The 27434-nt window shown below is 44.8% G+C and overlaps 1 protein-coding gene across 5 annotated transcripts in view; it reads right to left on the bottom strand.

The window, feature by feature from the left end:
• Positions 1 to 3472: 3472 nt before the first annotated feature.
• DZIP1L (DAZ interacting zinc finger protein 1 like) overlaps positions 3473 to 27434 on the bottom strand; it is a 60730-nt gene continuing 36768 nt past the window's right edge. For 4 of the 5 annotated variants that reach the window (XM_055295305.2, XM_063611314.1, XM_063611311.1 and 1 more), the window contains 8 exons: positions 26666 to 26696; positions 25518 to 25571; positions 22476 to 22609; positions 16574 to 16766; positions 13099 to 13315; positions 12480 to 12649; positions 9572 to 9711; positions 3473 to 7928 (listed from right to left, as the gene is read on the bottom strand). In XM_055295305.2, the coding sequence (XP_055151280.1) occupies positions 7767 to 7928; positions 9572 to 9711; positions 12480 to 12649; positions 13099 to 13315; positions 16574 to 16766; positions 22476 to 22609; positions 25518 to 25571; positions 26666 to 26696 (1101 nt within the window). In that variant the 3' untranslated portion in view covers positions 3473 to 7766. The remainder of the gene's footprint in view (positions 7929 to 9571; positions 9712 to 12479; positions 12650 to 13098; positions 13316 to 16573; positions 16767 to 22475; positions 22610 to 25517; positions 25572 to 26665; positions 26697 to 27434) is intronic. The other variant, XM_063611312.1, reaches the window with a different exon arrangement.

The raw sequence follows: 27434 nt of genomic DNA, 5'->3' as shown, positions 1-27434 counted from the left end.
TGAATAGCCAAAACAATCTTGAAAAAGAAAAACAAAATTGAAGGTCTCATGCTTCCTGATTTCAAAATTTATGACAAAGCTATAATAATCAAAATAGTGTAGTACTAGTATAAAGACAGACATGTAGACCCATGGAGTAGAATAGAGACTCCAGAAATAAACACTTGCATGTATGGTCACAGGATTTTCAACAAGGGTGTTAAGACCATTCAATGGGAAAAGGACAGTCTCTTCAACACATGGTGTTAGGAACACTTGATATCCATGTCCGGAATAGTGAAATTTGACCTCCCACCTCCCCACCTTACAACATATACAAAATTTAACTCAAACTGGATCAAAGACCTAAATGTAAGACCTAAAGCTACAAAACTCTTGGAAGAAAAGATAGGGGGAAATATTCACAACATTGGATTTGGCAAGGATTTCTTGGAAATGACACCAAAACACAGGCAATAAAAGTAAAAATAGATAAACGTGACTACATAAAAATTGAAAATTCTGCATCAAAACACACAATGAACAGAGTAAAAGGCAACCTATAAAATGGGAGAAAACCATTTGCAAATCATATTTAACCCCACAATATATAAAGCTCCTGTAACTCAACAACAAAAAACCCAAATAACCCAATTTTAAAATAAGCAAAGGACTTGGATAAACATCTCTCCAAAGAAGATATACAAATGGCCAACAAGCATACAAAAAGATGCTCAACATCATGAATCATTAGGGAAATGCAAATCAAAACTGCAATGAGATATTATTTCGCATCCATCAGGATAGCTGATATTTTTTAAAAAATAGAAAATAACAAGTGTCAGCAAAGATGGGGAGAAATAGGAACATTTGTGCATTGTCAAATTTATATTGGGAATATAAAATGGAAAACAGTATACAGGTTCCTGAAAAACAAAAAATAGACTATATGATTACTATATGATCCAGTAATTCCACTCTGGGTATATATCCAAAAAAGTTAAAAATAGGATCCTTGAGAAATATTTTCACAGCTGTGTTTACAGCAGCAGTATTCACAATAGTCAAGATGCGGAAGCAACCCAAGTGTCAACAGACAAATGGATTTTTTTAATGATATATATTCATACGATGGAATATTATTTAATCTTAAAAAGGAAGGAAATTGTGACACACGCTACAACATGGATAAACCTTGATGACATTATGCTAAGTGAAATAAGATAGTCACAAAAAGACAAATACTGTATGATACTACCATATATGGTACTTACAGTAGTCAAAATCATAGAAATAGAAAGTAGAATGGTGGTTGCCTGCAACCGGGTGGGGGGAGATAGGGAATTGTTTAATAGGTATAAAGTTTCTGTTGGGGAAGACGAAAAAGTTCTGCAAATTGGTTGCACAAGAGTGTTGATATACTCAACACTACCGAACAATACAGTTAGAGGTAGTTAAGATGGTAGATTTTATGTGTTATTTTACCACAATTAAAAATAAATTTTTAAAAACAAAACTGTGCAATACCAGAATAGTAACAGAATAGTCAGATTAATGGAATATACAGAAAGTCCAGGAATAGACTAACCACATACAATAATTTACATTTGATGAAGCAGGTATTTTTTAAGTGAAGAAAGGATGAATTGTCAAGTAATGCTGCTGAGACGACTGGCTAATTGTAAAAATAAAATAGATCCCTAACTTATTGCTAACATCCCTCAAAAAATCTGGATATATTAAATATTCAAAATTTTAAAACTTTTTAAACTAGTAAAAGAAAATATAGATGAACATGTAGAAGTCTTAGAATGGAGAAGACCTTACTAATTATGACACCAAAAGCAGAAATTACAAAGTAAAACACTGATTAATTAGACAGCTACAACTTAAAATCTCTTTATAGCAAAGAACTCCATGAATATAATTAAAAGAAAAATGATTGACTAGAAAGGAGAAAAAGTAACATATATAACAAAGGATTAATATTTTCAATATACTAAAAACTCTTAAGAGCAATAAGACACAACTTACATAATAAAAATGCAATCTCTAAAAATCAAAAGTAAAACAAGGCATTCAGTAGCATAACCACAGAAAAGAACTACAAGTGACTTTAAAACACAGTAATTTAACTGGACATCCCAAGTAGGATCTAGCTTAAGGACAAAAACAACTCCAAAAAAATTAATAATAAACTTTAAATTGTTTTCAGTATTCATACAATAAGCAATAGGGTGGGCATTGTTATGTCTAAGACTATGATTGTGATGTTCACAGCCAGGATTTTTGGTATGGAAGAAAAGTGATATACATGTTAGGTCAACGAGATAAAGTAAAAATTCTGTAGTCAGGAATTTGAATAGGGAATATCAACATAAACTCACAATATTTTTATTGTATTTCCTATCTCTGTGCACTGAAAGATCTTAGAAACAATAAGCGCAGTAGCGATAGGCACTCCTAGCATCCAGATGTCTATAAATATAATTTCCTTCTAAAAGAAACCAGGATTCCCCCAGATAAATTACTAATTTTAGGTCTGAGACAAGAAAGGTATGCAATGAGCCTGGAAGGAAGCTATCAGACTACTAAGGTCATATCAAAATCATTCAAGAACCAAATTAAAGAGGCACCCAAAGACAGGACAATCTCAGCGTTAATAAGGATAATATTACAAAGGATTTAAACAAATCAAATATATTTAAATCTATAAGGTTGTATGGCACCTATTGAAGATACTAGGAAGCTCATTCATTATTCTGAAAAAAGAAAGACTTAAGCCTTTAGCTGCTTTACCTGTATGAGCTGTACCTCAGAGCAACCAGACAGTTTGATGTGGAGAATTCCTCTTTACAGAAGTTTTCCAGCTAGTAAATGTCAAAGGAATAACAAACTTAGACTATTAAACTTTTAGAGATCTCTAATAGATGGGCCTGGGAGCAGTGGCTCACGCCTGTAATCCCAGCACTTTGGGGGGCCAAGGAGGGCGAATCACAAGGTCAGAAGTTCAAGACCAGCCTGGCCAATATGGTGAAACCCCATCTCTACTAAAAATACAAAAAATTAGCTGGGCATAGTGATGGGCGCCTGTAATCCCAGCTACTGGGGAGGCTGAGGCAGGAGAATCACTTGAACTCGGGAGGCGGCGGTTGCAGTGAGCCGAGATCGCACCACTGCACTCCAGCCCGGGTGACAGTGGAAGACTCTGCCTCAAAAAAAAAAAAAAAAAAAAAAAGATGGATTTAGGCAATGGTCATCAATGTCTATCATCAGTGCCATCACCAACACCACAAGAAAGGAGAAAAAGATATTCTGTGTCTCCTGATGGAGATGCACAAAACCACCGATGAACAGTCCTGCCAAAACACAAAAGAATAGTCAAAGCTGAACCTGATCAAGTATTTAGCTCTAACTACAAATTTACAGATAGTTCAGAAGAAGGAGGAATACATTAAATACCACCACAGTAATCAATCAGCAAAACCCAGACTGTGGGGAATTCCACAAGACGAACAATCTGATTTATTCAGCAACAGTAAAAATAATAAAAATCATGGGGAAGGAAAAGGGAAAGGAAGAGAGGAAAGGAGGGAAGAAGGGAAGACAGAAAAGAGGGGAAAATGGAAGAGGAATCTATAGATTAAAAAAGACAAATATGTGTAGTAAAATAGAGGAATCATGGACAGAGAATCGATATTTGATGATATTAGAAAAAAAGTACTGATTTTTTTTGTAGTGTGATGGTGGTACAATGGTTATTTTTGAAAAGGAAGTATCTTTTAGAGACACATACAGAAATGTTTGTAGATATAATCATATTATTTGGAATAATATGTAGTATTACATGTATATTACTTGGAATAATATGCAGTATGATATTAAAATATACAATATTATTTGGTGAAAGATATACAGGAAACAAGATTCTCTATGTGTTGATAATTGTTAAAACTGAGTAATAGGAACACCAAGGTCATTACACAATTCTATTTTTATATATGCTTGAAATTTTTCATAATAAAAAGATAAAGAAATAGCAACAAGAAAAGTGAACTACGGGCAACTCATAAAAGAAGAAATAGCAACAACCAATATGAAAAAGAAATAAAAAAGAATTTTACTTTAGAAGAAATCTTAAAAATGCAAATTTCTTAAAAGGGTTTCATTTTTCACGTATCACGTGGCCAAAACATTGAAAGATTAATGATATCCGTGGTAGCAAGGGAATGCAAAAACTAGCTTTCTTGGGTGCTCCAAACACTAGTAGACTAAATGGGCTCCAGTTTTCTGGAAGGCATTTGGCAGTATGTAACAAAAGTACATGGAGAAAGGAGCTAGAGTTCCAGGGCCAGGCTGCCAAAGTCAGATTGCAGTCACACCACTTACGGTGGCAGGTCCCAAAGCGAGTTTCTTAGCTGCTGTGTACCTCAATTCCTAGTCCATAAAATGTGTGTACTATAATAGTGGCATCCACCTCAAGGGCTGCTGTGAGGCTAAATCATAATATTTGTACCAAACTTGGACCAGTGCCTGGCATATGGTGCTGGCTTTCATTATTATGTTGGCCCAGCAACCTCACTTCTAAGAATTTATTTTAAGGAAATCTTAATCAAGTGCACAAAGACATATATACACATTTTTTAATCACTTCATGATTTATAAAATGCAAAAAGTAGAAATATCTGGCTAAAAAAATTTTTGTAATCTTTGCCTGGAATACTAGGTGGCCATTAAATATAACTGTCTTATATTTATACATACTGACATGTACATGTGTACTGATATAAAGACATCTGTAATCTGTTTTCCAGGAGGAAAATCAATCTAGAGAAGAATATAGTTGAACCCTAGGAAGGAGTTATTTTTTCACCAGTGCATGTACATCTAGATATTAACAATAATTGACTGAATTTGTGGGTTATATTCTTTTTGATTATCTGTATTTTCTAATTTTTCTGTATCAATCTTATCATTTGTATAATTTTTAAATGATCTGTTACATATATTCCATAGTTCTGGCAAATCTTGTGCTGGTTAATTTTAGGTTGAATTTGATGAGATCAAGATATACCTGGACAGCTGTAAAGCATTATTTCTGAGTAGCTCTGAGAACGTGCTTCCAGAAGAGATTAGCATTTGAATCAGTAAACTGAGTGAGGAAAATCTGCCCTCAACCCATTGTAGGGGGCACCATCCAATCTGCTGCAGGCCTAGATGGAAAATCTCTCTCTCTGGAGTCGGGACACCCAGCTTCTGTCCTTGGATGTCAGAACTCCAGGTTCTCTGGCCTTTGCACCCCAGGACCTGCACCAACAGTCTCAGGTTCTCCGGCTTTCGGATTTAGACTGAGCCACTCTACCAGCTTCCCTCGTTCTCCAGTTTGCAGACAGCCTATGCCGTGACTTCTCAGCCTCCATAATTGCATGAGCTAATTCCCTTAATAAATCCCCTGTCATTTATTAGGGAAACTGGCTAATAAATACCCATAAGTATCTATCTATCTGTATATCCTACTGGTTCTGTTTCTATTGAGACCTAATACAACTTACTAAAGAATTTTAAAATATATTTGAAAATGGGGAGGGGTGAACAAAGCATAGAAACACCAAAGTAATGTTAGTCAAACCCTCCAAAGTAGATAGAAAAACCCATTTGGAAACATATAACATAATGATGAACATTCAAGAACAGAGAGATTCTCATTGATAATCATCACCAGTGTGTGCACACACGTACAAACACATTTACTGTTTGCATTTGCATTCCCCCAAAAGTGGAGTTAGAAACAAGGACTTGGGTACGGATTAATTTATCTCAGAGGTGCTCATAAGAGAAAGAAGTGAGGGAGTGAGAAAAATGAAACAGAAAAGAGGAAGGCCAATGAACTATGCATTAATAATAGTAACTGCGTATCAGTGAGAACTAGCACTCAATCCCAGGAGGGACTCTGAGAAACCATGCAGACTAAAACTCAGAGGTGCCCCACAGAAGCACAGGAAGCCTAGAGCAATTACTCATCAACTCCCATCCCACTAAGATTGTGGGCTGATCTGGTAGCATCAGCTCTCCAGCTCTCCCGAGCTTCCTCACTGAGCAGCTTCCTTTGTACGACAACACCCCCAGCAAGCCCCCTCCCCCAGCTGCCCTACCTCACCACCAGACAGACCCCTTTTGCTCCCTGCAGTGTGTTTCCTCCATCGTCTTCCTACGAGAACTTCAAGGCTTCGCCAGGTGTCAGGACCACCCAAAGGTCAAAGGAAGTCTGGGTGAGGTGGAGGTGGTAATAGATCAAACAAGATTGATGTTGAGTTGAGTCAATAATATTTGAAGCCCAGCGTGGAGCTCATGGGTTCATCACACTATTCCCTTTACTATATATGTGTTTGAAACTTTCCATAGTAAAAAGTTACAAATAGATCTTTGCTGTGTCAGGGATGGAGGTTCTTTGCTGGGTCTCCCTATCAGGAAAAAAAAAAAAAATGCCATTCAACCAGGAGAAATGAAATTGACTGACAGGTTCACACCAAGGTTCACTCCAGCTTTCAAGTCAAGGTCTCATTCAGTCTGGGCCACCCCAGCCAATGGCCAAGTGCAGTGCAGGCACGAGAGCCTGGCCATTTCTGCACAATGGGGACTCCCAAGTGGGCGGTTCTTGCTCAGGCGCTCCCCACTGGGTCAGTGGAGACCTTGTCAACCCCAATCAATGCCCTGAGTTCTCCTGGCTCCTCCGGCTTCCTTCTCTCTTTCTGTTCACAGTGGTCAGGTGTGCACTGCAGTCTGCGGCCTTTCCCCACTGGATCCTGCCTCCACCTCTTTTTCTTTCCCAAGTGCAGCTCCTCAATAATTCCATCTTGGCAACCATGTCCCAAAAGACCTAAACTGACATAATTAAGATGCAGTTGCTTCCTTCCCTCCCAACCCCCTGAAAGCTCCAAAACTAATGAAATACATACCAGGGTTAAAAACATTGTACTACATTTAAATGTTTACATATAATATATTAATGTTTTTCACACTAAAAGTATACAATGGCTATGTATAAAACCTGATTTTGGAAATAATATCAAAAATTACACGTGTGGTCCTTTGGGGATACAAGGTCCAGCCAAGTGGCCCTCCTCCCTTCCCACCCATGAGTAGGCCTGCCACATATCACAACCCTGGGAAACCCTCCAGGATCACCCAGGCTGGGATGGATGGCCTCTCATATGCTCCCGTAACACCCTGTTCTCTGTCACTAGATTACTACCTTGTGCTGGCACTGGCTGTAGACATTCTGCCCCAGCCCCTGCCTGCACCCTAACTCAGTAGTGAGAAGCTAGAGAGCCTGGCGCAGAGTAGGCAGACACTCAGTAAATAATTTTGGATCAATCACTGAATGACTGACTGAGGCATATGTCCCCAAAAGGACCCCAGATAGGACCCATCTCCACAGTGTTCCTGCAGTTTTATAAAAGGCTTGGGAAAAGAGAGCTAGTGACTCTTTTCAGTCTCGGGGGGGATGTGGAGGTAGAGGAAGAAAACTACCTGGAGGTTCTATTTTAACCCTTTCTCAAGCCTGGGGACCCAGGGGCTCCTAGTCAGGCACCTGTGGCCCTCTACAGCAGGGCCCCTCACAGGTCAGGAGGGATGACATCACATCTATTCCCTGTACTGCTTCTCTCCAAGAGGATGATCTCTTGGTTGTTTGTGAAGACAAGAGGCCCAGCAGCCTCTTCTGTTGGAGTGGACCTGAGCTGGCCCCAGCCAGGCTAACCCTCTAGCCAGCCAGCCTCTGGGGTGAATCACCAGGCAGGGACCCTGGGTTGGCCAGAGCTCTGTGGACCAGTGCCAAACTTCTCTGGGAGCTTTGAGCGAGACAAGAGCTTGGGCTTCTCTCTCTGGTCCAGGTCCAGAGGAAGATCTTCCAAGGAGGAGATCTCCAAGTCACTCTCATCTTCAGAAAGCTGCAGGGGGTAAAGGGGAGAAGAAAATGCATTTTGAGAAGGGAGGAGGGTGGCTGAGAGCTAAGCACATTGCAGGATGGGAATGCAGAATGGAAATGGGGACAAATGCAGACTGGGAAGAAAGCAATAGGGAGACGCTACTCCTCCTGCCTTCTCAAGTCTTCCTGCCTTTGAGAACCTGCTTTAGTGACCTGGGATCAGGGTGATTTCAAATACCCCTGAAATTCTACTAACCAAACCCAGACAAGTGCCTTGGAAAGGCCCATGTGCAGATCAGGTTGTTCTCATTTTCACTTCAACTTTGTGCAGATTTTTAACTCCCTCTTTGACCAGAAGCCCAGAAACTCGACCGTTCCAAGTTCTCGAGCTGAATGCACTGTGGGCTAATGACCCACCTCCTCTCAGACGGGTTCCCTCAGGTCTGGTAAACATCCTGACTGATGAAGCATGAGAGGAGCTTGGGAGCAACAGGAGTCCTTCAGCCTGGAAGGGTCTGCACTGCAGCCAGCACGACAGCTCAGAGTCGGCCAAGGGACCAGGCCACCCCCTGACCACAGCCACCTGCATGGCAGCCCAGGCCTTCCCCTATGGAGTCCTCGGTGCCCCTGCTGGCCACCTGGGCTTTGATACAAGCCATCCTATGCATCTTCTCCAGGAATGTAAGGCCAACCAATCAGAACCCATGCAGGGTGCAGGGCAGCAAGCATGCTCTGAGCAGCGCCTCAGTCTGTTTGGGGCTGTCGGTGCTCTTTCACAATTTGGAAAAAGGAACAAGTTTTTTCTTTTCGATCATTTGGATGCATTACTCACACACATACATGAGCTGTGTGATCAACCAAACACACCGTGGTAAAGAGCGGGGAGTGCTATCAAAAACCAAAGAACGGTTGCCCACCACTTCCAAATTTTAAAGCAATAGCACTGATTATCCCAGGATGCACATTTTTGATTGAGAAAGGTGAGAAAGGAGTGTGAAGTAAAGGGAGATCTAAAGTTTTCTGCTTGAAAAACAACAGCAGTGTGCAAGTTGTTCCCTGATGGAGGAGCGAGGGGCAGTGAGGAGGGTCTGATGATGCCGGGGAAGCTCAATATCTGAGCTCTAAGTCTGAAAATGTGATGGTGGCTACAGTCTGAGGCAAGGCTCAGGTTTCTAAAACAGACGTATCTAAATATTCCCGTCTTGTGCTGTTACTGACTCTGATGTGCTGTGTGAGGCCACTCCAGTACCACCCCTGGGGGAGTCCGCTCTACACACATATTGTGTTAGGGTCCGTGGCAGAGTGAGGGACTGGGGAGAAGCCCACTGTGCGATGAGACCGGGCTGGAAGAGCAGCTGCTGCAGGATGCCAGACACAGAGTCAGCCCCGAGGCTCTCTGAGAGGCAGGAGATGGGACAATCCAAACTTACTGAGCATTGCTTGTATAATGAACCAAAAGGCTTTTTAATGTTAACTTGGATACAAGTATTCCAAACTGGCCATCTCTCCACGTGCACAGGGGCAGAGGGAGGTCACCTGCAATGTCCCACTAGGGCAAAGGATGACATTTGCTGGACCCTCCCCAACCTTCACCCCAGGCCCCCCAAACTCAGAGCTGGTTCTGCAGGGAATTCCAGAGTGAACTCTAAGCATCCTACACCCTACCTGAGGCTTCCTTCCTGGTGTGGCAGCCCTCTGTGGCCCAGTATTGGGCATAAAAAACAGACTGACCCCTCCAGCAGGCTTCTTTGCTGGAGCTTCTAGTTGCTTCTCCAGGTTTTTGACCATCGACTGCACCAGTGTTCCTGGAAGGGGAAAAAGTGGCTGTGTCAGTGGGAGAAGCCTAGAAAATGAACATTTCAGTTTTGTGGGTCATGTCCAGGCTCCAGTGCGGATAGAGGGAATGAGCAGAAGGACCAGGGGGAAGAAGGCTGGGCAACCACAAAAAAGGAGACAGAGAAGGCCAGGCCAACGGGTGCCCAGTGAACAGAGGCTTGGCATATTCTGAAAATGTGACTGTGGAAACTTAATGACATGGCTAGTGACAGAGGCTTAGGAAGCTGTGCTTCCTTCTCACGAGAGGCTGAGGCAGGACCTCTGCTCAGTGTGGAGAATGAACTGTATCACTAACACGCAGTTAGTTCCTCAACATCTTCATACAGAGACAAGAAGAAATATCATAAAGATTAGCACAGGAGGACCGCAGGCAAGAATGACTTTTTGCGAAGTCCATGCAGGAAGCAGGAGCTAAGCAGTGACAGAGATCATCAGATAGATCCCTGATGCCTGGCACACCAAGGTGATGTATGAACCTCAGGAGTGACCAAGAAGCAGGAAGCTAACTACAGCCTTCTACGATTCAAATGAAATCAAGGTCTGAGCAGACTTTTGGAGCTACAACAGCCCTTGGCTCATTGATTCATTCAAGAAATGTTTGTTAAGGGCCTATGATGTAGCAGGCACTGTTTCCTTGCCCTCTCATTTATCACCTTGTCCAAATACCTCATTTTATAACAAAGGAGCAGAAATCACCTGCCCAAGGACAAGCAGGTAATAAGTGGCAGAGCCAGGACCTTCTCTGAAGATTCCTAACTTCCAGTCCCAAGACCTTGCCACCCTACTGCCCTTGCCTGGCAGGGCATCAATACTTCTCCAAAGATCTGTTTCTGGTGAATTCTGATGGACTGGCAGGCTTGGCTTATGCTGTAAACATGGCCAAGTACTGCAGAGTCTATTAAGAGCAAGAACTTTGCAGACTGCAAGCCTAGCCTGACATCCCAGGGTTTCTACTTACTGACCTTGGAAAGACAAAACTCTAAATTCCATATTCTTTAACTCAGCCTTGGCTAGAAAATACAACTGAAGCCAGAAGCTACAGGCCTCAGTTGGCAGTTTTATAGGAAAATCTTGAAAGAATGGGAGTAGACAGTTGTTTTGAAAAGAAAGATGCTCAACTAGTCATTGCAACCTGTTAGACAGAAAATAATACGTTTAATGAACATTTTCATTCCAGTTACCATGACAGTTAGCTCAGGTCTCTACAACGCCCTTTCCACCAACAAGTTGAATTTCTAAGTCTCTCGGCTGAAAAGAGCAAAGAGCTTTCCTGTATGATGAAACAGGCTGCATGGCCCAAAGGCAGCCTGCTATAAAGGTTGACTGTCTGTGGCTGCCTCCTCTGTCTCAAGCTTTGCTGGGAAGCCACATTTTCCACAACTGAGTTGTTGCAAAAAGTTATGTTTGCTACACTCTATGTGTTATCGAAAACTATATTTGTCAAAATGTTCATGGTAGGAAACTGTTTTCCCTTCAAGCTATAACTGAGGTTTGCCCTGGAGGCTACTTTGACCACCGTGATATTTAATTCTATGACCACCAACTCTTGATCTGGTGCTAACGAACTCAAACAGCATAAAAGACTATGGGGATATTCTTAACATTGGGAACACAGCTAAAGGCAGCTCTTTCTGGGGGAAAAAATGGTTTACAAGTAAATAAATAAACAGTGACTCTAACACATTAACTTCAAAAACATCATACAGAATCTCAACTTGCCATGACATCGTTCTGTGGTCCTGGGCCAGTCATAATGTCTATGAGGCTTAGTTTCAACTTCTGTCACAATGTGTGTGGCTCAGCCTTCCCTCATCAGTGCTGTGAGGAGTAAATGAGGAGACTCGTGCGAAGAGATCCACACAGGGCTGAGCACACGGTGAGCACCCAGAAACACCAACATAGAGGAGAGAGCCTTCTCTCACACGCCTCGAGCTTCCACAGAAGAAGGAACTTCTGCTCTACTCGCCGAGATGGACAAGGATAGGAGAAACACCTCCCAGTTTCTTCCCCACATACTACCGTCTCCTCAAAGAAGAAGCCAAGCAGAGGGGTGGGCCTGCAACACACTCTGGGCCACGACGCACCTGAAGGAGGGCCGCTGATCCAGAAGACAGTGCCAGCTCTTTCTCTCAGACCCTCCCCGCCCCTGTGGCTGGGTTTGGAGACTGGCTGGAGTGCACCCTACAGCTGCCTGTTTAAGGGCCTGCACACTCAGGGTCTGCTTTGCAAACTCAGCCCTGCACACAAATAAGATTGGGATCTGGATATGGGAAGGCTGGAGGGGCCCCCACTTTGGCCTCAAGTGCAGGTTGTTCCGCTAATCCAGCCCTAACAGGAAGCCTATGCCTCAGGCATTCCTGGGCCCTGTCACCACTACTAGAGCAAGGCTTTGATCACCCGTAGCTGGCCACAGTGTTTACTCTCTACTGGAAAGAACATGGAGGAGAAAAGGGGTGAGTGGCTCCCTTCAACCTCCCACGGTTAACAATTTAGTGACAAAACAAGGGATAAAATTAAACCTTGCTCAAACTCTAGCTTTCTCCTGATATCTCTGCTATCCCACAAAAAAATATCTGAGGCGAAGGAGGACCATCCTTTCCAAGCCAAACAGAGAAAGAGATGTCAAATAAGAAAGCCTAAAGGAAGCTAAAGGGTGTTTCTGGAGCCTTGAGAAGTCTGGGCTGGAGAAGGGCTACACCAGTGGTCCCAGCCCACTCATCCGAAGGTGCCAGCTCACCTGAGCCCTGGCCAGGGGGCTGTGCATTCTCCTCCGAGGTCTCTGTGTCAGACCAGTCCCAGTCATCCTCGGGCCGGGGTACCATCCTGGAAGGAACTTTTGGGGGCTGTAGAGACACACGCTGCACACGGTCTCCCTCTGAGTCCTCTTCAGAACTGAACGGGGGTGTGCTGCCACGAGGAGGAGAAGAAATGAGGGATGCACGGGCCAGAAAGAAAACTTCAAAAGCCAAACTTCACCATGCTTCAAGCTAGTTTGGTTTGCTCAGGGCCAGCCCTGCTCCCTCCCTCATGCCCAGAAGATAGCCAGGAGACCCCTGGAGTGCAGCAGCCACACCAGTGTCTCCCTTAGTAGAGCCCTGCCCATCTGAGGATCCAGCCCCTCTGGAGGGGGAATGGGCTTGCGGGGGAGATGGGTAAGGGGAGGGTGGGTTTGTCTTGGCTGGGAGCACAGGTTCTCAAGTCCAGAGCTCAGACTGGACCCCACCTGAGGCACCTTCTAGTCACAGGTGTCTGCCCCCCTCCTATCTGCAGAAGCCTGGAGGGAGCCCAGAACAGGGCTGCCTGAATCCAGGAGCCACCACTGCAGGTGGGGTGAGAGGGCAGAGTCTGGGGCTCACCTCATCCCGGGCCCCGAGGAAGGAGGGGTGCTGGAGGGTCCACGCACTCTGGGGCGTGGAGCGGGGGCGGACACCTGGGTCAGGCTGGAGCCATGGCTGCCATGGTTCTGATGAGTTGGTGGGGGTGGCTCTGCCGGTGTGGATGGCAAGGCCACCTGCAGGGTTCTGGTCTTTGGCTGGGCCTCTCTGGTGACTAGTGTGCTCTGCTGGCTTTTGACTGGAAACACAGAAAGGAATGATTTTTGGAGTACACCCATGCTGGGTCTCAAGCCTAAGAGGAGGGAGAAAGCGGCTCCAACACCCTGGAAATGAACAATCACTCCTCCGTGCTGTAACAACCACAGCAGATTTCATGACTGCTGCCAAGTCAGGTGTTCTGCTGGCCAGATTTGAGGCTAGGACCACAGTTCCACAGTTTCATCAGAGACCAGGAGAGCAGCTGGGTGCTCCAGGGTCATGTTGTGATTACAGAAGACCAGCAGGAGTCCGCGGGCCTGAAGCGGGGCTCAGCAGTCCTAGATGGACTTCACCAAGGCCGCTACCCTCTCCCCCACCCACGCTACAGCCGCTGCACTGCAGGCAGTCCTGCAGGAAGACCCCGCTGCCACCAGAGGTCGCCGCAGGACTGCATGAACCATCAAGATCCACTCAAACCTCCTCCCAAATGCAGCCTGGGGCAAGGCAGTACCAAGGCAGGCAATTGGACACAGCCCCTCTGTTTTCCAAATTGCATCAAGAGCGGTCCCAGATCAGCAAGTTTTTATAGGAAGAGAAGAGAGAGAGTGCATCACAGGGAGTCAGACGTGTGGATTGCGTCACAATGTAAAATGAGTTTCTTACAGTAATTCAAGATCAGAAAATGTTTGAAACACAGTTGACCCTTAAACAACGCAGGGTTGAACAGCCACGGGTCCACTTATACATGGATTTTCTTCCGACTCTGCCACCCGTGAGACAGCAAGAGCAACCCCTCCTCTTCCTCCTCCTCTTCAGCCTACTCAACACAAAGATGACAAGGATGAAGTCCTTTACGATGATCCACTTCCCCTTAACGAATAGTAAACATATTTGCTCTTCCTTGTGATTTTCTTAATAACATGTTCTTTTCTCGAGCTTTCTTTATTGTAATAATGCAGCTTATAATTCATATAACATACAAAATATGTGTTAATAGTCCATGTTGTCGGTAAGACTTCTGGTCAACAGTAGGCCATGAGTAGTTAAGTTTTGGGGCAGTCAAAAATTACACGCAAATTTTCAACTGCATGGGGGGTTGGCGCCCCTGACCCCTGCATTGTTCAAGGGCCAGCTGTGTGCTGCTCTCAGTGAATGTGTCTACTCAGAAGTGGAGCTTCCAGGAAAGAGTAAACTGAAGAGAAGGGGAAGACAAAGACAAGCCTGCTGGGGGAAAATAACAATAGCTTCCCATGACTGTTCACCAGATACCAAGAAAAGCACTTTACATACAACCACTTGGCCCCCGAGCATCTTCAGAGGCTATCATTTTCCCTACGGAGGCTTACCCTCAGCTCCACGGAAGAACGTGGTGAATACAAACCCAGGTTGTCTGTCTGCCCCAATCTTGGGCCCTCACCGCTACTTCCCACAGCCTTGCCCAGGCCACAGAAGAGGCAGAGTCCAAGCAGAAATGGGAGGTGAGCTTTAAGACAGCACTTGTGGGACCCAGGAAAAGAATAAAGGTGCAGAGCTGGAAGGAAAGGCCTACAAAATGCCACAAAAACACAGCGCTCATCTCACAACTCAGTAACATCTCCAGAGAAGGCAGAACCCCAGGGCCAGGGAAAGGGAAAGGCTGCGAAGGGGGCTTTCCCTCCTGGCTTTTTCACTACAGGAACAAAGGTGTGTGGGAGTGGGTGGGGCGTAGCACCTAGAAGGAGCAAGATACCTTTGCTTTCTCTTGGAAGCCAGCATTCCGAGGGTTTTTCCATTCATCCTTCCCAAGTCCCTGTCCCCTCCCTCCTCTGAGCTCTCACCACCCCCATGCTTGGCTCCATCACATCACCTGGTCCTGGCTGGTTTCCCAGGTGAGGTGGAAGGCCCTGGCACAGAGTCAGCCTCAGCAAGTACTGTACTAAATGAATGAGTGGGCGAATGAATGAATGAACATTTGACTGAATGAGCAAAAGGATATACATTTAAATTGGAGCATAAAAGGCAGATTGGCAACCAGGATAAATATCCTTCTGTCTGAGATTTCTATGCAAGACTAAAAACCGTCCTTTCCTTAGAGATTTTAAGACCAGAAGTTTAAACTAAATATTATAGTTTCCCAGGTCATCAACACATTTTTCACCATATTTTCATGCCAAAATGACAATGCTTTTAAACACAAAATACCTGCTTGATACTTGTCCAAGTAATAATGTCCATGAGCTCACAGGATTACTATGTTAGTGTTATTTTCTCCTAATTCACATGAGGAAAAATAAAAATAAATTATAAAATGATTGGTTGATGTAGCAACTAAAATCATCTCTCATATCCTCAGAGATAAGTGGGCCATACTCTGCAAAATTTTTTTGCGTGAAGAGCTCAGATCGGTTCTTCCTGGACACAGGAGATACAGAACTGGCCTCCCTCTGGCCGCACGTGTCCCTGACTGAGAAGACGAAGTAAAAGGAGCAGGACAGCACCTGCATGAGCAGACCAGACCCACTGAAGCCCTCCCCAGAGCCTCCCACCACAGCAGCCCAGGGCCTCTGGGAACCCTCTAGAAACAGGGGGCTCTCAAACCTGGGAACACAAATACACTTGCTCCGTAAGAACAGACTCAAGGGTCCTGGTCCACAGAATTTAGTGTTCCACCAGAACCACAGGGCCTTCTCTTGTCATGACCCCGAGAGCATGGGCAAATGGTAAAGTAGCAGCTATGACCTGGCCCAAGGAACCAACTCTGAGCTCTGAGAATTCATCTGTGTGCAGAACTGGCCCAGCCTCTCATGCTCTCCCATGGCCAGAGCAGGGGCTATCTGAGCTCTGCAGAAGTTTACATTTGATTGGTATTTGCCTCCACCTGCAGCTTCAATGCTCCCAGGCCTCTGCCTGCCTCCCCAGGCTGGCATGCCTGGTGTGTAGAGCCAGAAACTGAATAGGCTGCTCTCTGTTGAAGAGACACTCAACTGTGGTCACAGCAAGCCAAGCAGAATGAAGGTGCTAAGAGAGGCAGCATGTCTGCACAGGGACAGTTCAGGCTGACAATAGGCTCCAGCTCCGGCTCTCCTCCAACTTCCCCGAGTGACCCTGGACAAATGCCCCTACTCCACCCCAGATCCTATTTCCTCAACAGAGAACTTCTGGACTCAGTCCCCTGTGAGGACCCTACCAGCTCAGCCCTTCAGAGAAGTGCCCCTAATGGGGAACGGAGACTATACCCTCCTCATGTGCAAACAAGTTTTGGCAAGAATGGGACCCTTATACAGGTCACAGCCCTGAGCAAGCCCTCTCCCCAGTATACCTGAAGGCTGCCCGTCTGGCTGGGACACCACAGTGCCATTCTCCTGTCTCTCCTTCGCTCTGCTGGTGACTTCCTTGACAAGCTTTCCCCTCAGACTCAGAAATTCAGAAAACTTCCGGGCCTTCTGCTCCCGCTGGACTCTTAGCAGGGATTCCAGGTGTCTGAGAGTCTGAATCGAGATTCCCTTTGCATCCTAGAGGAGACAGGAGTTCACCTTTACAGAAAGAGGCTACCTTTCTTCTCTTTCCCCTAAGCCTCTCACACCTGCTGCTGCTGGCCTGGGAGTCTGTGATCAGTGCCTGGCACTTTTCTTGCAGGAGTGGGGGGCATGAAATGGGGATCAGAGAAGGGTAAGCAGCAGCTTCAAAGTTGCTGAAAGTGCAGCAGTTCAGGGTTTGGGAGCCCCACCAAAATGTACACAGCAGGATAATGCAAAGGACCGCGTCACAATTCTAACCACATCATAGCATAAGGGACTTCGTTGGAACATGCTTTTCTACCATCTAAGTGAATCCTAGGATAACAGACCATGGCTTGCTCATTTTTGTACCCCCAATTACTATTATTATGCCAAACACACTGTCCATGACTAACAATGTTTAAAAAACTAAACTGCTGTAAACACAATCCAAGTACCCTTTCAAGGCCTATTGGAAGTTGCTCGAGCTTTTGACATCCACCCAGAGCCCATGGGAGGGTCTAGGGAGGCATCTGAATCCAAGATGAGAATTCATGCAAGGTTAGAAAGGAACGTCTTAATCAAGTCTGAATATAGGGCCAAAGTTAGAGTAGTCAGTAGTTGAAAACAATCAAAGTAGTGAGCATTCTTCCTAAAATAACCCTAGTTGTCTATTTTTTTTTTTTCTAACTTACTCTACACAAATAGTACTCCAATAGTGTAATGCTTGGCTAATTTAGTAACAGGTGTGTTTTTATTTAATAATAGATTTCACTGGTGCTTCTAACAATGACATACATGTTCTAGTTACGCACAATGGCATTCAAATACTAGTTGGAGAGAGAATCCATAGACCCTTTAAAGGAACTGGATCACTGCTGCAGACTCCCTGAGATGCTGAAAACCTGAGTCTGCTTGCTTTCTCAATGGGGAGGTTCGTGGTCTGAGGCAAGTTCCCAGCCCCGGTCACCGGCTGCTTGGAAATAGACTTGGTCCTGTTGGTGGGGCACAGTGCAAGTGAGACCAGACTTTAGGACTGCAGGCTGTGTGGAGGCGGGCTGAGGCCTGTGACTGCCAGATTTCCCCCACTTCCCTGGCGACCTGTATGACTCAGCAGAGGCAGCCATGATCCCCCTGGGAATATAACTCCATTGGACTGGGAATCACACCCTCATCCCCCACAGCAGCTGCAGCAAGCCCCACCCAAAGAGAGTCTGAGCTCAGAAATGTCTATCCCTGGCCCCACCTGGTGGTCTTCCTGCACCCGCCCTGGTAGCTGAAGACAAAGGTCATAATCTCTTAGGAGCTGTATGGCCCTGCCCACCACCTGAGAAACCTGAATACTTAACCAGGTGTCCCTAGGGCAAGTAGGCAAGTATGCATCCTCCCTATAGGACCACAGCTTGAAAGCACCACCTCCTAGCTGGAGGCCAAATAACACTAAACCAGTGCACTAAACAAACAAACAAAAAAAAACAAGGACCCTCAAGAGTCCACTTCACTCCCCTACTACCTCCACCGGAGCAGGTGCTGGAATAGTATCCACGGCTGCAAGACCTGAAGATGGATCACATCACAGGACTCTTTGCAGACACTCCCCAGTACCAGCCTGTAACTCTACTGGGTGGCTAGACCCAGAAGATCAAAAACAATCACTACAGTTCAGCTCTCAGGAAGCCCCATTCCTAGGGGAAGGGGGAGAGCACTACATCAAGGGAGCACCCTATGGGACAAAAGAATCTGAACAACAGCCCTTAAATCCCAGATCCTCCCTTTAACATAGTCTACCCAAATGAGAAGGAGCCAGAAAAACAATTCTGGTAATATGACAAGGTTCTTTAACACCCCCAAAAATCATACCAGCTCACCAGCAATGGATCCAAACCAAGACAAATCTCTGAATTGCCAGAAAAAGAATTCAGAAGGTCAATTATTAAGCTAATCAAGGAGGGACCAAAGAAAGGTGAAGCCCACCTTAAAGAAATAAAAAATGTGATACAAGATATGAAAGGAAAACATTTTAGTGAAATAGATAGCATAAATAAAAAGTTATCACAACTTCTGGAAATCAAAAACACACTTAGAGAAATGCAAAATACACTGAAAAGTCTCAGCAATAGAATCAAACAAGCAGAAGAAAGAACTTCAGAGCTCAAAGACAAGGCTTTCAAATTAACACAATCCATCAAAGACAGAAAAGAATTTTAAAAAAATGAACAAAGACTCCAAGAAGTTTGGGACTGTGTTAAACATCCAAACCTAAGAATAATTGTTATTCCCAAGGAAGAAGAGAAATCTAAAAGCTTGAAAACATCTTTGAGGGAATGATTGAGGAAAACTTCCCCAGCCTTGCTAGAAACCCAGGCATCCAAATACAAGAAGCTCAAAGAACACCTGAGAAATTCATTGCAAAAAGATCATCACCTAAGCATATAGTCAACAGGTTATCTAAAGTCAAGATGAAGGAAAGAATCCTAAGAGCTGTGAGGCAAAAGCACCAGGTAACCTATAAAGGAACACCTCTCAGATTAACAGCAGATTTCTCAGCAGAAACCCTACAAGCTAGAAGGGATTGGGGTTCTATTCTTTAGCTTCCTTAAACAAAACAATTATCAGCCAAGAATTTTGTATCCAGTGAAACTAAGCTTCATAAATGAAAGAAAGATACAGTCTTTTCCAGACAAACAAATGCTGAGAGAATCCGCCACTACCAAGCCAGCACTACAAGAACTGCTAAAAGGATCTCTAAATCTTTTTTATTTAATTTTTTTTTTATTGTACTTTAAGTTTTAGGGTACATGTGCACAATGTGCAGGTTTGTTACATATGTATACAGAAACAAATCCATGAAATACACCAAAACAGAACCTCCTTAAAGCATAAATCTCATAGGACCTATACAACAATAACACATGAAAAAAAAAAAGGCAAGGTATTCAGGCAACAAATAGCACAATGAATAGAATAGTACCTCACATCTCAGTACTAACATTGAATGTCAATGGCCTAAATACTCCACTTAAAAGATACAGAATGGCAGAATGGATATGAATTCACCAACCAAGTTTCTGCTGTCTTCAGATGACTCACCTAAACTCACATTAGGACTCATATAAACTTAAGGTAAAAGGGCGGAAAAAAAACATTCCATGAAAATGGATACCAAAAGCGAGCAGGAGTAGCTATTCTTATAGCAGACAAAACAAACTTTAAAGCAACAGCAGTTAAAAAAGACAAACAGGGACATTATATAATGATAAAAGGACTAGTCCAACAGGAAAATATCACAATTCTAAATACATATGCAGCTAACACTGGAGCTTCCAAATTTATAATACAATTACTACTAGACCTAAGAAATGAGATAGACAGCAACACAATAATAGTGGGGGATTTCAAGACTGCACTGACAGCGCTAGACAGGTCATCAAGACAGAAAGTCAACGAAGAAACAATAGACTTAAACTATAACCTAGAACAAATAGACTTAACAGATATTTACAGAACATTCTACCCAACAACTGCAGAATATATATTCTTTTCATCAGCACATGGAACATTCTCCAAGATAGACCAGATGATAGGCCACAAAACAAGTCTCAGTAAACTTAAGAAAATCGAAATTATATCAAGCACTCTCTCAGATCCCAGTGTAATAAAACTGGAAGTCAGCTCCAAAAGAAACCCTCAAAACCATGCAAATACATGGAAATTAAATAACCTGTTCCTGAATAATCTTTGGGTCAACAACAAAATCAAGATGGAAACTTAAAAGATCTTTGACTGAACGATAATAGTGATACAACCTATCAAAACCCCTGGGATACAGCAAGAGCAGTGCTAAGAGGAAAGTTCATAGCATTAAATGCTTACATCAAAAAGTCTGCGGCCTGGCATGGTGGCTCACGCCTGTAATCTCAGCACTTTGGGAGGCCAAGGTAGGCGGATCAGGAATTCGAGACCATCCTGGCCAACATGGTGAAACCCCATCTCTACTAAAAATACAAAAAAATTTAGCTGGGTGGGGTGGCGCGTGCCTGTAATCCCAGCTACTCAGGAGGCTAAGGCAGGAAAATCCCTTGAACCAGGGAGTCAGAGGTTGCAGTGAGCCAAGATTGCACCACTGCACTCCAGCCATGGTGACAGAGCGAGACTCGTCTCAAAAAAAAAAAAAAAAAAAGTCTGAAAGAGCGCTAAATAGACAATCTAAGGTCACACCTCATGGAACTGGAGAAACAAGAATAATCCAAACCCAAGGAGACAATGGATCAAGACGAGCGGCTGAGGAGTGGGCCCAGAAGCCTTGGATAGCAGCACTGGAGGTCCTAAGGACTGCAGACTGTCCTTAAATGAGGAGGGAGCTTCCCAGAGTGGGGATGGTCAGCATCACTAATTACCAGGAAAATGCAAATCAAAACCACAATGTGACACCACCTCACTCCTACAAGAATGGCCATAATCAAAAAATCAAAAATTAATAGATGTTGACATGGATGTAGTGAAAAGGGAACACTTTTACACTGTTAGTGGGAATGTAAACTAGTACAACCACTATGGGAAACAGTGTGGAGATTCCTTAAAGAACTAAAAGGAGATCTACCATTTGATCCAGCAATCCCACTCCTGCGTATCTACACTAAGGAAAAGAAGTCATTACATGAAAAAGGTAGTTACACATGCATGTTTATAGCAGCACAATTTGCAATTGCAAAAATGTGGAACCAGCCTAAATGCCCATCAATCAATGAGTGGATAAAGAAACTGTGATATATATACATACCATGGAATACTACTCAGCCCTAAAAAGGAACAAAATGATGGCATTTGCTGCAACCTGGATGGAACTGGAAACTATTATTCTAAGTGAACTCAGGAATGGAAAACCAAACATCGTATGTTCTCACTCCTATGTGGGAGCTAAGCTCTGAGGACACAAAGGCATAAGAATGGTACATTGGACTTTGGGGATTTGGGGGAAGGGCATGGGGGTGGCGAGGGATAAAAGGCTACACACTGGGTACAGTGTATACTGTTCAGGTGATGGGTGCACCAAAATCTCAGAAATCACCACCAAAGAACTTATTCATGTAACCAAACACCACCTGTTCCCCAGAAACCCACTGAAATAAAAAAATAATTAAATTTCAAATCTTTTATCTGCAAATAAAATATACATACATATATGTATATACATACATATATGTAACTGCTAAAAAACTATAAGAAAATATAAGTTATTATTTCTCAAAAAAAAAAAAAACAAATAATTGGTGTCAGACATAGCTTTCAGTGATGCCCACACACAGCCACCTGCTGAGTGGACACAGCCACATGTACCACAGATGATGGGCTTGCAGATGGATACTTACCCAAGGGGGGACCTATCCATAGGCCAGATTGAGCCAATTAAATTCCCTCTAGCAAAAAATTTAGAGACACAGAGGGAAGTAACCAATGAGTGGAGAACACTGAGCAATCAAGAGTCAGGGTAGCATCACCAGCCAAATAGGGCCAGTCTTGAGAAGCTGCTGGAGAAATAGAGGAAAGATATCACACTGCCGCTGTGAAGTGAGAAAGGCGTGCAGATGCCAGAGGAGCCCAGGCTCCCACAAGTGAGATGAATGAGCTCACAAGGCAAAGAACAATCGATCATTTGTCTGTCTGAGAACACTTAGTGTCTAAATCGTACGTATCAGCCCTTAAAACGATGGCCCTGAAACTCACCTTCCTTATCCCCATGCTTTCGAGCTTCTCTTCCAGGGTGTCCTCCAGGATTGGTCTGAAGTGCTTCAGCAAAATGGGATTACGCCTCAGAGCTGCCAGCACCTTGTGCTGTTCATCCTGGGAGTCCTCCATCTCTGTAGCATGAGACAATCACCCAGATCAGCCTGGACACCTGAGTTCTCCATTCCCAGAGCCCTACCGCACCTGCCGAGCCCTCACACTGCCAGGGATCCTGGTCGGTTAACTCAGGACTTGGAGATTGCACTTGAGCCCTTAAAGCAGCTTGTTCTCTGGGCTCCCTTCTGATCTCAGATTCCAGGCCCCACTGCTGTGGGTTCCAGCCTAATCCTAGCCCCACCTGATACTCTCATCTCATTTCCATGCCAGGCTCAATTCTGGTCCAGGTGATAAACTGGGGACAAGATAGACAGATCATTGCTCCCTCAAGTTTACTGTCTAGACTGGGGATTCTCCCTCTAACTTTAGCATATATCAGAATCACCTGGGCATGAGCTAAAACTTAATAGTCCCTCACCTCACCCTCCAAAGAGTCTGATTGCATAAGTCTGGGGGAGGGTCCTAGAATCTACATTTTAACATACTGAGATGATTCTGATGGAGGTAAGCCACAGACCATACTTTAAGAAATACTGACCTGAGGCTAGCAAAATTAGCAATTACAATTAAATGTGGTAACTGCTACAAAGGAGCAGTCCCAGGTGAGTCAGGGAAGGCCTCCTACAGTGTTCTTCAGGTTCCATCTGGCGGCCTCTGTGGTTAGACCAGGACCAAGCCCTTTGACTCACTCAGTAGACATTAACTGAACAAGTAGCATGAGTGTAATCAGGCTAGGGCTGGATGCTAAGGACACAGAAGCCCATCTCTTATCCCCCAAGGACCTCACTTACAATCAAGGGTGGTGAATTTCACTGCTGGCTGTGAGTTGGAATCACCCCAGGCTGATTCCATCAGAATTTCTCAAGGTGGACCCCAACACTTGATATTTATATTTTAAATTCTCTAGATATTCTAATAAACAGCAAAGCCTGAGAAACAATGATTCTAGGACAATGGTCCTTAACTGTGAGCCAAAGCTCACATCCCACTCCAAATCTACTGAACCAAAAATTCTACAGGTGGGACCCAAAAATCTGGGTTATAATAACTCCTCCCCTGCCACCCATTCACCTCTGACCCTGCGTGATTCTGCTCAATAAAGTTTGCACCAGGACATGAGCCTCAACCTTGTCTGCACATTGGAATCACCTGCAGAGCTTTAAATGCTACTGATGCCTGGAACCCACACATTCTATGTTCTGCTTTAGGTAATGTGGGGGTGTAGCGTGGTCTTCCAGACAGTTCAAGCTTCCTAGGTGATTCTTAATGTTTGGCCAGTTGTAGATAGCCACTGGTCTCACAGTGGTTCTCAAACTTGAGCAAGAATCAGAATGCCCTGGAGAGTGTGTGAAAACAGACTTGCTGGGTCCTGCCCCCAGAGTTTCTGCTTCATTTTGTCTGGGATGGGGCCTGAGAATTACAACTTTGCATTTCTAAAAAATTCCCAAGTGATGCTGTTGCCTGCTGGTCTGGGACAGGAAGAGGTAGACAAACAGTATAGTAAGCAAGTAAAACCTCCACTGTAACAGCCGGGGCACGGCCATGGGATCCCCTGACTCTTCAATCTCAGCCTCCTCCTCTCTAGAACCCTGCATCTCCTGTTCAAAGACGTGATTCATCCTATCTGAGGACCTTGTGTTACTCAACAGATACCTTCCTCAAAAGTGATATGCAATTCTAATTTTTACAACTATATCCCAAGGTTAAATGCACTGGGAGGGTAGGGGGAGGCAGTAGACGACTAACTGGTTAAATAAATTTTAGTTCATCCATCTAAGGGAAGACTGCAAAGCCCTGAAAAAATAATGAAGCAGTTCTCTTTAAAGGGATATGAAACCATTTCCCAAGTAAGTTGTTAACGATATAACTAACTGCAGAACAATGTGTACAGTGTGTTCCCATTTGGGAAAAGGGAGAAGAATGGGTACACACATGTGCTTATATTTGCACATATTCCCATGTAGCACGGAACGATACATGAGAAACCATTAACAGTGAAACTTCTGGAGAGGAAACTGGATAGCTGGGCAGAAGGGAGGCCTGCTTCTCACTGCATACCCTTTTATACCATTTCTTTTTTTTTTTTCCAAAGTGCACAGATTACCATCTCAAAAATAAAGAAAAACATTACATTAAAAAATAAAATACGCCATGATGAGCTCTTTGATGGCACAATTAAAACTTGTCTGGGTGCGTCCATTGGGGAACTCTGAAATTGTCATGTCATTGCCTTGCTCAAACAAACGGGCCCTGATCAGTAGCTTTTCCAGTCAGCACTCACTCATCTGTCCTGGGAGCTTCCTCTTCCTGACTATCCCTAAGAGCTCCTTGCAGTCAGGGAGCATCTCTCTTTTTTTCATTTTTCTTTTGCATACCTTGGCTACATCTGGTTGAGAGGTCTGTGAGTCAGTCAGTCACCGGATAGGGTGAATAAAAACAGCAGGTGAGCAATGCTCCGAAAAGGGAGCTGAGGTGGATTCCTATGCATTAGTTAGGCCCTATGGGACCTGTCTGCAGCACACTCACGATGTAGAATAAAACAGCAAAGGCCATTTTAAGTCAACTCAGCGAGTTCTCTTCCACTGTTCTGCATAGTCGCAGGTGAGAGTCAGTGGGGCAGGCTGTGAATCAGATGTCCCTCCAAATCCTCACTCAGCTACCTGCTAGCTTTGTGACTCTGGACAAGCTAATGACCCTCTCTAAGCCTGGGCTTCCCCATCACTAAACCAGCAGATTGTATGTTAGTACCTGCATGTCACATGCCTGGCACACAGAAGGTGTTAAGAAATATTATTTCATGTCCTTAGTTCCCTCCACTCCAGCTTCGGATGTCCAGATACAGTTAAGTACAGACAAACTAAACAACGAGGAGGGCAGCAAATCTGTTTCTGCACTGGGCACCCAGGAAAGAAAGTAAGGTCCCACCTTCCTCCGGAGAGTCCTCCTCTGTGTCCGCAGCCTTTGGCACCTCGTGGATCCCTGAAGAGAGGAGGAACAGTTAGTGGCGCCAGTGCCCTGGACCCCATCCCTGACTCGAAGAAAAGTACAGAACCCCAGCTGAGTATGAGCCAGAAAGAGAAAACCCTCCAGTCAGTTCATCTTGACTGGAGAGAGGCAGGATGGAGCAGACACTGGGGACAGAAAGATCAGAGTCCACACACTAGCTCTGCCCCTCGCTATCTGTGCAAGAAATGGCAAGTCCTTGAACCCCTCTAAGCTTTGGTTTCCCTATCTAGAAAATGAGGATAATTCAATAGTAAGCCATGTAACAAGATGATGAATCTGAAGTGGCTGGGGAAGGGTGTGGCACATGTCTGTTATTAATGGCTCTGTTCTAGCTCCATCCCTCAAGAAGTTCAGGGCCACAGGGGTCGGGCCTGTCTGAACTGGCTACATGGCTGGGAAGGGGATGGGCGGAAGGCAAGGGATAGGAGGAAATGTGAGTTTGCAATAAAAGGCAGAAGTGTAGCTAAAGCCATAGGACAGGGGAGCTAGGGGTGGAGGATGAAGGGATAAGCTTCACAAAGGGCTGTCCAAGGTCCTCTAAATAGGAGCAGTCCCCTGTGGGTTGCCATCTACCTTTAGATGCCAGCACCTGCACCCCATTACACAGAGACACACGCATCCCCACACCAGAGGACCCAAGAAGAGGAGACTGTATATGCCAAACAGGACACATTCACATGGGGTTGGGGTCAACTTACTGAACATTGGGAACAAGGTAAAGGTTGCTGGCAACCCTGAATCCTAATTTTCCTCATTCGCTGTAGGCACAGTGAATTAGAAAAGCCTTCTCATGAACCCCTACTCCACCTATAACCACCCTCCTCCCCACTGCCTCCATCCCTCTACAGACAGGAGCAAGCCAGGCAAGAAGCCCTGCCAGCTGCATGGAAAGCCTTCAGCACAAACGCAGCTGCAGCCTGTGTGTCCCGGAAGCCTGACACTGCATGTCCACAGGCTGCTGTCACCAATCCACCACCCGTGAATTGATTGGGGGAGAGGGAAAAGGAGGGAGAAAAGCCAGAGACAACAGTCAAGACTGCTACCCACTGCCCTGTGTAGACACTTACCTTCCACCTTCCTGAGAGACAAGGACTGGATCTGCAAAGAGGTGGAACAGAGCGGGTTACAACCAGCAGGGAACGTTGTGAGAACTCTGCTTTGAGCAGTGTCTGCCTAGCACAGTGAGGAAGGGATGGCTACTGATTCCATGCCTCTGGCTGGGAACTAGAAGGAGCTCAGAGGCACCACCCCAGCCCCCTGACACATCTCTGGGGTCCGTGTGTGAAAGGGAATGGCAGCATGCTCCATTTTCCAAGGTGGGGAGGCAAGAATGTCCCCTCTTCAAAGAAGAATTATGGCGTGAAAGCAGAAGCCCCATAGAAACAGTGGGACAGGCACACAGTTGTTCCTATTGGTATAATTCATGGAAAACAGCCAGGGCAAGGGAGAGGCTCCCTCCCACAGTGTGGGCGTCTGAGCAGAGCACTCCCTGGGAGGAAGGAGTCAGACACGTTCCCGAACAGGAGGCCAGATGCAGACATTCACTGAACTGTCTGCTCAACCGCCCTGCTCCAAGAAGTTCCTGTTCCTTCCCACTTCATGGCTGCAGGCAGGACAGCCACGGGTGAACAATGAGACTTCACACCACAGCCGGACCCAACATCCAAGTTTAGGCAGAGAGCTCTGGACTGGTAATGAATGATGTCAAGAGCTGCTGGCAGTCAACTGTTTGTGGTTTTCTTGGTTTGTATATTTGTTTGTTTTACCACATGAAACAGATAAGCAGCAGAAGCTGATCTTCAGGGTAAAAGGAAAAAATAAAGCAGTTATAGAGAA

The sequence above is a fragment of the Symphalangus syndactylus genome, chromosome 10, assembly GCF_028878055.3.
Source record: "Symphalangus syndactylus isolate Jambi chromosome 10, NHGRI_mSymSyn1-v2.1_pri, whole genome shotgun sequence".
NCBI classification, from domain to species: domain Eukaryota; kingdom Metazoa; phylum Chordata; class Mammalia; order Primates; family Hylobatidae; genus Symphalangus; species Symphalangus syndactylus.
This window is presented reverse-complemented; position numbering and strand designations above follow the sequence as displayed.